At 38.3% G+C, this 10,374-nt stretch overlaps 1 protein-coding gene across 1 annotated transcript in view; it reads left to right on the top strand.

Annotated features, from left to right (window-relative positions):
* SOS1 (SOS Ras/Rac guanine nucleotide exchange factor 1) overlaps positions 1–9,971 on the top strand; it is a 41,797-nt gene extending 31,826 nt beyond the window's left edge. The window contains exons 17-21 of the mRNA XM_015820959.1: positions 865–1,037; positions 2,815–2,931; positions 3,962–4,226; positions 4,963–5,081; positions 8,019–9,971. Coding sequence (XP_015676445.1) covers positions 865–1,037; positions 2,815–2,931; positions 3,962–4,226; positions 4,963–5,081; positions 8,019–8,513 — 1,169 coding nt within the window. The 3' untranslated portion in view covers positions 8,514–9,971. The remainder of the gene's footprint in view (positions 1–864; positions 1,038–2,814; positions 2,932–3,961; positions 4,227–4,962; positions 5,082–8,018) is intronic.
* The last annotated feature ends 403 nt before the right edge of the window (positions 9,972–10,374 follow it).

Here is a 10,374-nt window from a genome sequence, read left to right as displayed (position 1 = left end):
GTTAATGCTGCATCTATCAGAAATACATGTTGGTTGCCAAGTGCCCGAATTTTGATCATGTGGCCAGGGGGATGCTGCACTGGTCTCAAGAGTGAGGATCGTCATAAGTCACCTTTTTCAGTACTGTTGTTACTTTGAATGGGGGCTAAATGGTTGTAAATTGAGAATTATCTGTATCATGAAGAAGCATATCTGCCTATCCTTTTTTTCTATCTTTGTAATTGTGTGTCAATACTGAAGATTTATATCAAGCCATAGTCTTCTGTTACACTGTAGCTTGAACACTATTTTAATGTCTTGTTACAAACTGAGATGGGCTGAAAAGTTTATAAATTAAGTATTGGTACCAGGGAGAAATGGAAAAATGTGGAGATGAATACACAGAAAAGATATTTATACTTAGGTTTGATTATAGTCTTTACTGTTGGAACATAAGAGCTAAGGGATGATTCCAAAGACTTTATAGACGAGATAAGGATGATGAAAAAACCTAACGTCAGTAATTATTTGGGGCAAATCTAACTCATTATACAGCTTTTTTTCCAACAGCAGAATGGAATTCCATTTCTCCTGCACAAATCAAAATTGGCTTTTCAGGATATAGATATTAATCTCAAGAAGGGGAAATAAAGTGCTGAAGAGGAAGATGAGTCAATGGGAAATTTTTGAAGTGAGAGTTTGGTAGCCTACGGGTTGCTTGTAGAAAGTGCAATTTATTGGCAAAATAACTTCGAGATACCCTTCAGCATTTCCTTGCAGTTACCCAAAATCTCTTAATGTGTTAAAATATTCCATGCTATTAATATTTAATTTATTTCCTAGAAAAACATTACATTGTGCATTTTTATATATTTGCTATTATAGGAATTTATTTAACAAACATTTTGAAAACAGAAGAAGGCAATCCTGAATTTCTAAGAAGACATGGAAGAGAGCTCATTAACTTTAGCAAACGGAGGAAAGTAGCTGAGATAACAGGAGAAATACAACAGTACCAAAACCAGCCATACTGCTTAAAGGTGGAACCTGACATTAGGGTAAGTAGAAGGTTTTACTCCGTGGAGTCCTTGGTATCCTCTGAGCTTGGTTGTTTGCTTATAGAGTGGGATTTGCTCTGTGTTTATATACAGTAGTTTGCCCTGACAGGTTGGTGGGGATATTATTTTCTCCTTGGTAGTTCATTGCTTAGGGTGTTGTTTTCTACTTGTTTGTCTGAGTTGATAATTCCTTGATTAAGGTATCATTTACTGTGGAGTCCTTGCTGCTCTCTGAGCTTGGTGGTTTTCTTGCAGACATTTCAATACCAAACGAGATATCATTATCAATGCTAGGCTAGTTACCTAGTTTGGTAAAGAAATGTCTGCAGAAAAACCATGAAGCTCAGAGATCATCAATGACCTCACAGTTCAATTCTGAGCTACATATATTCTCTTCTTGGTACCATTTATTGCTTGATTGTCTGGAGTTAATCCTTATTTATCTACTTGTCATCCTTGGTCTTGAAAGAAGTTTTACATCAGGAGCTATCTTGCAGTTCCCAGTGAACTGCAAACTGAATTTTTCCTTTGCTATACTTTGCAGTCCCCAGATTAAGTAACCCCTAATTTATGTAATCTTAATTTTCTGGAAAGAGGGCACAAGAAATGGTGGCTATATACATTTTCAATAAATTAATAAATAAACATTCTATCAATGAAAAAACTTTGATTTTTGCAGAGGTGCAAAACAGCAACTGCTATGTTTGCAAATACAAGGATTGTTGGAGCAAAACTCTTCTGTAACTCAGGACTGCTACATCTTCCAAGTATTGAAGGAAAAAGATTGCTTAAAATGATACTCAAGTCTGCCCTTACACAATTTATTTCAGAGTTTAAATCTTACAAAAATTGTAAAAGTTGTAAAAACATATTGGTCAAACCATAGTGACATTAATCATAACTACTTAATATTTAAATGGATATGAAGCTGGCTGAAATCATATAGAAATTGTGCTAATCAATGTTACCTCATTGAATTTGAATGAGGTACTAAGTGAAGTACTCTTAAGGGCAGTCTTGGACCTCTATTCTTTATTGGAAGTGGCCAGCGCGATGGTGCATTTCTTCATTCCTCACAATGGGTGACACCTCCCCAGCATGCACCCAGGGGGCGGGGCCAACACGGCAGGGGCTGGTTCCTCGCTGTTTCCAGACGACCTTGTGGAGCTAAGACTGAATGCGTTTTAGCATAGATGGCCACCATACAATTGTACATTGGCTCCCAGCCAGCCTGGGCCAGGGCCAAGGCAACGGGGGCCGTTCCCTCACTGTTTCCAGGATGGCTTCGCGGGCCACATGAAACCATTTCGCGGGCCTCATCCAGCCCCCCGGGACTTGTGTTTGACATGTCTGATATAGATGATATAAAATTAGTTGAGTCAGTTAATACCCTAATTTGGATTTGGTTTTGATTGGAAACAGTGACCTAAGTGGCTCTTCCCAACTATGATATTGTGCACTGCCTTAGATTGTAAGGTATTGTGATAGCCAGTTCTGTCCAGTTCAAGGCCTGTTCTGTGAGAGGGCCTGTCTCCTTGATATCTGTTAATACAAATTAAACATCAGAAGAATTGTTTCAGCTATTTTCATGGGTTCTTCAAGTCTGATTAGTTTGCATAAGTGTTGCTGTAGGAGCAGATAGAAGGAAATGCATTTCTATGAATCCATCTAGTAATAAAAAGCAAGGTAGGATTGTGCCCTGTTAAAGTATTTGCATTCTTTGCCTTAAAATCACAATGTTACATTATACTAATCATTCTGAATGCTTTGGTTTTAGAGATTTTTTGAAAATTTGAATCCAATGGGAAATAGCATGGAAAAAGAATTTGCAGATTCTCTTTACAACAAGTCCCTAGAAATAGAGCCACGTAATATGAAGCCGCCTCCAAGACTTGTGAGTATGAACGTTTATTATATATTTGCTATAAATCACTTTATCTTTTCTTTTTTAAGAACAGTTTTACAGTAAAGGAACCAGGAATCAAGAAATAAGTTACATATTAACATTTGGTAGGGTAACAATGAAGATCTTGGAAATGATATTCAGATTCCATGACATGTGTATATCTACAAAGATTAGATTTGTGTAAGCAGTAGTTTTCCCTATACAGTTAAACTTTTAAGTTACAACCACAATTGAGTCCAAAATTCTGTTGCTAAGTGAGATAATTTTAAGTGAATTTTGCCCCATTTTACAACCTTTCTTGCCACAGTTGTTAAGTGAATCTGGCTTCCCCATTGACGTTGCTTTTTAGAAGGTTGCAAAAGAGGATCACATGTCATAAATAGGACATGTCATAAATACATATCAGTTGCCAAAAGTCTGAATTTTAATCACATGACCATGGGGGTGCTGCAATGGCCATAAGTGTGAAAACCGGGCGTAAGTCACTTTTCTTAGTACCGTTGTAACTTTGAACGGTCACTAAATGAACTGTTGTATGTCAAGGACTACCTGTAGTACAGTTGGACTTTGTAAAAGCAGGATAGAAAGAATATCACTGAGAATATCACTGATAACCAGAAAAGCTCCAAACAAATTGATCATAGAACCAATCAATCCATAGTCTCACTTGAGGCACATGATCAGGCTGAAACTATCATATTGAGACATATTATGCAAAGACCTCACTTCCTTTAGAAGTTCATAATTCTAGGAATGATGTAATGAAAGAGAGAGGGATGACCAGCGGCAAGGTGGATTAACTCAATGGTATACCATTGAGACATCTGAAAAGCCAGATTTGGGACAGATCTAGCAGTGTCGTCACTAAGAACTGACATCAACTTTATAACACGTAATTAATTACTTGTAGAATAACACAAATACGATACTTGGAAAAGAACTGGAAATGTTAAAGGTTAACAAAAAAAGGTTCAGATTAACACTGTGTTCTTATAATATCTGTTCTGGATTCTTTCAGCCTAAAAAATACAGCTATTCTCTCAAATCTCCGGGTATTCGTCCATCAAATCCAAGACCTGGAACAATGAGGCACCCAACACCTCTGCAACAAGAACCAAGAAAAATCAGTTATAGCCGTGTCCCTGAGAGTGAATCAGAGAATGCAACCTCTGCACCAAACTCTCCAAGAACACCACTCACCCCACCTTTACCATCCTCCACTTCCAGCATTACAGATGTCTGCAGTGTGTTTGATTCTGATCCCTCTACACCTTTTCATTCAAGTAGGTGCAACTACAGGCAATGATGTTGTCTCTCATTTTAATGTTTTTGGCCCCTTTCATTTCTATTTGTGTTCTGAAAGTATTAGATAGCATAAGAAAAATGAGGTAGTGTTTATACAGAATAGACTCTACTTGGATATTTGATTCAATTGATGCTTTTATAATTTATCATCATAATTTAGAAAATAACAATGAAACTTAATATTCAAGTAAAGCAGTGCTATCTACCAGTGATGATAGATATACTGTAATAAGTAACAAGGATAACTGATTCCTTCATATTTTATTTTCCAAAATGAATTTCACAAGATGCATTGAGCAATAAAAGGATAACATAAATCAGATAACTTCCTTCTTCTATCTGATTAATATCCTACATTTGGATGTCTTCTGCAGTTTTTTTTCATGAATTTGAGCAAACTGAAAAGTTTATCAGCTTTCTTTGGTTTAATTTAATTTAGATTTTAATGGAGGATTTTATGGTTGTATGTTTGTTGAGTTTATATTTTTATTCTGTTTTATTGCTTTTTTTAAAAAGCTGTGAGCCCCTCCCCCCCAGTCACATACGTGAGATGCGCAGTTACACAAATCTAATAAATTAGCCTTAAGAATCTGGTTGTTATGAAATAAACATGATGTTACACAAATTCAATACTTAAATGAAAACAGTTAGTTTTTGTAAGCCATATTTTACTCTGTTTACAATAGGCCATTCAAGGTTTTCATATGTCCTCAGGGTCTGCCTCTGTATCCTCCATCAGTTTCCCCAAAAATTCTGATGAAATTACTGTTCCTCCTCCTATTCCACCCCGAAGACGTCCAGAATCTGCCCCTGCCGAATCTTCTCCATCAAAGGTAATTTTTCTTTATTTCAAATAGCAGAAATAATGGAGTTTAGAAGTAAACTAAAATTATTTTTAAAAGATATAAGATGATACTACATGCAAAAGGTTTGGTGCACCCCAGTCAGAATGTTTGTTTTTGTGAATTCCTAAGTGACCAGAAGCTGACACAACCTATGCATTTATTTATTTATTTATTTATTTATTTATAAAATGTATTGGTGTAGGGTAACTCTGGGAAGCTTACAGTCATAAAAATATATCTGTACATATACGTTAAAACCAGACATTCAAATCTAATGACATGTGGGGAGGGCGAGGGCGGAGTGGAGGGAAGTGGGATCTGTTATTAACTCGATCAACCACCTCCACTGTGCTGTTCCCCCATTGGGGCCCCAAGCATGGTACAAAGATAACTGTCATTTATTTGTTTGTTTATTTTGTTTACATATTGCCAGACTTGGAAAAGATTCCCACAGTTTGCATCATTAAAAAACATAAAAAATGAAAATCTAGGTACAATAAAGGTACAAATCTACTATTATAAAAGCACAATCGTGATTACTCCATGTAGGCTCTCCAAAACAGCCCTCTCTGTAACAGTTTCTAGAAGGCCGAGAAGGATTGCATATGACTTACCAAACAGCAGGTTAATTAAGGGTAGATTGGGCAGTAGACTCAGGTAAATAGGATGAAAATCATGTTTAGAGTATGCTCATATATGATTCCTCATCAAACTAATGAGAGATCAAATGGACTTTCAAATGAAAAAAATAGAGGGAATGCTTATAAAATTTGCAGAAGATATAAAACAGGTGGAATAACTATTCTAAAAATATGAACAGAATTTAAAAAGGCTTATAGAAAAGGGCTGAAAATAACAGAAACATATGAATACATGTCTATGCGTGTGTGATTTGAATGAACAATAGGGGATACCTGACTTGGCAGTTTGATGTGATGTAAAACGGCAAGTTCCGTTTTAAGGTTACATCAGTAAAAGTGGATCATTCTAAATGTTAAGAAGTAATAGTTACTGTAGTATGCATTTGTCACACATAGGGATCTGCGATACATTTTGAATTCAAAACATTTTGCTTAACACTTGTCACCTTAAGTACTTTGCCTAATAATGGGCAACCACAGTTTGTGAAAGATTCAAGCAAAGGCATCAAGAATGATTAAAAGGATCAGAAATGATTAAACCTTACAAAAATAGGCGGAATAAACTGGTAAGTTTTACCCCTGTGAAAATGTCACTAAAGAGGCCATAATGGCACTTTTCAAACACCTGAAAAAGTGCAACTCAGGAGCCATTTTCTGTCATTCTAAAGTGGAAACCATGGAAAAATGAAATTAAGCTAAAGGGAGGTGGATTTGGATTTTGGATTTAGCTTTGGGAAGCTGGCCCTTGCATAAAAAGCAGCTTCAGGACGTGCTTCCCAAAATGTCTCCCTTGCTTAGAAGGGCCTCCCTCCCCCTCCCCCCAGCCACATTTCTTCAATAAAAAAACAAAAGCTGAGAGGGACAGACTTGTGAATCTTCTTCCCCCTGCCCCAGTTAGGTGCTAAAACTAATCCCACCCCCTCTGCTCTCCAATCTGTATCCCTTTTAAAAACCTTACCTTGACTCCAGGCTGAAGAACCAAGAGAGCAAAGAGAGAACATCTTTCCGCAGCTTTTTCCCTTCTGAACTGGAGGGGGAAAAACATACTCATCTCCAAAATTTAAGTGAACTAGAAACTACTGCTAAAAAATGGAGGATGCTGGATTTTTGCAAGCTTTAGCTGTCCTTTGATTGCCTGCAGATTCCAGCTAAGACTTAAAGGCTAGCCCAGGGGTAGGCAACCTTGGCTCTTTTATGACTCGTGGACTTCAACTCCCAGAATTCCTGAGCCAGCTCTGCTGGCTCAGGAATTCTGGGAGTTGAAGTCCACAAGTCATAAAAGAGCCAAGGTTGCCTACCCCTGGGCTAGACTGTAGACTGCCCCATACAGGCAGTCAATAGACAGCAGAGGCAGAGAGTTTAGTTTTAGCACCTAATTGGGACGGGCGGAGGGGGTCAAGCCTGTCCCTCCCAGCTTTTTTTGTTTTGTTTCTTGACAAAATGTGGCTTGCTGGGGGAGGAAGGGAGGGGGTTAAACAAGGATGAGGTTTTGGGAAGCTGTCCAAAGCCTAGAGAGGCAGGAAAGCTTTGCAGCCTCCTGCTTGCCAACTGATTGGGGCCAACCAATAAATGCAGAAAGCTTAGAAAGCCGCCATTTTAAGGGTAAGAAAAATGGGCACTGCTTCCAAGAGGAATGGGGAGCAGGCCTAAGTGCTGCAGGGGTCCCATCTGGGTGGGATGGGGGGGAGACAGGTGGGGGGGTGCTGCAGCAGCCTCATAGTCTATCGTAAGTGCAAATGACCTTGGGGGTACTATACTGTCATACCTTTGAAACAGGTTTGTATGTAATTTTCCCGTGTCGGTCATAATTGTGAGCGGTCGTTAAGTCACCTGTTGTTTCTCGAGGACTACCTGTATTGAGCAGTAGATTGGATTTGAAGGCGTAAATGAATGCTTCTAACTCTGTGATTCTTTGATTCAATTAGAGACAAAGTGACTGCTGAAGAAAATGGAGCAAACAAATCATGGCTGATCTGAAAGAGTCAAGCAGAAGACTCTTTCAGAAGACAAGAGTACAGGGCTTTATTGGTTTAAAACAAAACACATTTCCATTTTCTGCACACTCCTAGTTTTCATCACCAGGGTGTGGCATGTTTAAAATAAACAGGGATGTAACATAAATATGTTATTTTAACCAGAGAAAGAAAAGGAGAAATTGAAGAATAAATTAGTTTCATCTATCTTTGGATGAAAGATTTATCAGGACGTAATTTAGCTTTTGTGCAAAAGGTTAATCATTGAGGTCCCTGAATCACTTTATAACAATAATTCTTTGTTTGTTTAGATTTCTTCTGTACATCTGGATAGTCCACCAGCAATTCCCCCTCGGCAGCCAACAACAAAAATCTATTCACCGAGGTATTCAGTGCCCGACAGGACCTCTATCTCAGATGCTCCTGAAAGCCCACCTGTATTGCCACCAAGAGAACCTGTGCGAACTCCTGATGTTTTCTCTAGTTCGCCTTTGCATCTCCAGCCACCACCTTTAGGCAGAAAAAGTGAACTTGGCAACACTTTCTTTCCCAATAGCCCCTCTCCATTTACTCCCCCTCCTCCTCAGACCCCTTCTCCCCATGTTGCACGCAGACATTTGCCATCACCTCCTTTGATACCCCAAGAAATGGACATCCATTCTGTCGCTGGGCCACCTGTTCCTCCACGGCAAAGCACTTCTCAACATATCCCAAAGCTTCCTCCAAAAACTTATAAAAGGGAGCCCACCCATCCATCAGTGCATCGCGACGGACCCCCTTTGCTGGAGAATGCCCACTCAACCTGAATTCTCCTTTGTCCTAGAGCATGCTTTCTCCGGTGCTACGTCTATTGCTGGCAATAGAGGCACCATGTCTTTTGGCAACAAGGAGCTGCGTGGTATTGCTCCTAACACTAATGACTCTACATTTGATATATATAATGTGGAAAATAATAAAACTTAATAACAGGCCCCTTTATTGTGGAAAAAAAATGCTGTTTGTTAGTAAAGTATGCAAGGCACTGTTCTAAACTCACTGGACATCTGAATGTACCAGAAATTAGGTTTGCAGATCTCTTTGGGCCAATAAGCATTTCCTGTGCTTTGTGTATTATCCAGTGAAGGATGTGAAGCATAATCCTATAATCTGTCCACCATGACATAAATTCTTGGAGTAAAATATGCACTTTTTAAAAAAAAAAAAAAAATTCAAACAGGGAATTTGTTAGCCTTCTTATTGTAATTGTATCATTCCCTGCTTTCAAATCATGTACCGGACTGTGAGGGTGATCTGTAGCATTGAACCAGGATACAGCTAAGGCATTACATTATACTGCAGTCCTGTTTACAAACTGTTACAATTATTAGTAAATACATGGGTACCTAGGCTTCACCAAAGAGGTACTTTTCTTCTATATAAATGTGTTGAGGCCAGTTCTAAAGAACATGCAGGAAGTAGAATGCCTAATTTGTGCCCCCTTGAAAGAAGAGATTTAAGTCTCACATGAATAACAAAAGCTGTCTGAGAGACTGCCTGCTCCCAAGACTCCCTGTCCTGTAAGAACGGGCACAGTTGGTGTGCTTTGGGTTGCTTCAGTCAAATAATGCTATTTTTTAGGACCCAGGAAGTCTGCCTTATTTGTCACAGCATCTGCCCTCTAGAATGATATTCCCCAGAGTTCTGTGTAGCTCCCACCCTGATGATCTGGAAGTTTTTAAAAACATAGCTGTTCTCCCAGGCCTGGGAGTAGGTTGTGGAAATCTGTAGCTATGTTTCCTGTTTAAGGGATTGTGTTGATCCAGACATGTGGGATCTTTTTATAGTTTTTTATTTTTTAATGTAAGTTACCCAAAGTCACTTTGGAAGTGAGCAGGCTCTAAATTTCTTAAATAAATACTTTGAAATGGCACTACTACTGTCAGTTAAATCCATGTCTGCATGGGTAACTATTGACTAGGTCTTCAGTTAAGATTTACCAATGATCAACTTTCCAGTTAGTGCTGCAGCCTCTTTGATTATGCCATGGAAATGCAAAAAATGATCCGCTGGCCATCTCTCCCACCCAATCCCTAGTTATCACCTTGTTTTAACTAGTGGTAGGTAGATGAATAATCAGTATCAACTTATGCCTTGTAGTTGCATAAATAAATCATATGTATATAGTGAATGTTGCATAAATATAATTGCAAATTGTTTTTAATTTAATTGAAATAAAGACAGATATTTTGTCTGGCTGACATATATTAAATTATTGCATTGCTAAATGTGCATTTCAGTTTTTAGCCCTGAGGAGGTGAAACATGCTGTGGTACACACATCTCTGTTTCTAGATCATTGTTTTAGTTTACAGAGGATAAGCCCAGAAGAAATCCCAAGTTATCGAATAACAAAATCCAGGTGAGTTGGTGTGATTAATGGATTTCATGCATATAACATTGTAAACTCTGTTTAACTTCAAGTTTAAAGTTGGTATTTACTATATCAGGGGAAATCTATGTGTATACAGTATCTGGTTTTTGATTAATCAAACCTGTGAACTTCTGAGCTTCCTATGAACCTATGAGCTTCTGATCCCCATCCTGTGGTTATAATACATGCCATTTATTGAAGATTTCAATCTTCTTGCTACTTTAGGAGTTGTGGACAGTGCAGTATATATGCTTAGAT

This window comes from Protobothrops mucrosquamatus, unplaced genomic scaffold (genome assembly GCF_001527695.2).
Source record: "Protobothrops mucrosquamatus isolate PMUCROS unplaced genomic scaffold, P.Mucros_1.0 scaffold1224, whole genome shotgun sequence".
NCBI classification, from domain to species: Eukaryota; Metazoa; Chordata; class Lepidosauria; order Squamata; family Viperidae; genus Protobothrops; species Protobothrops mucrosquamatus.
Note: the sequence above shows the minus strand (reverse complement) of the source record. Positions and strands in the feature narration are given on the sequence as shown.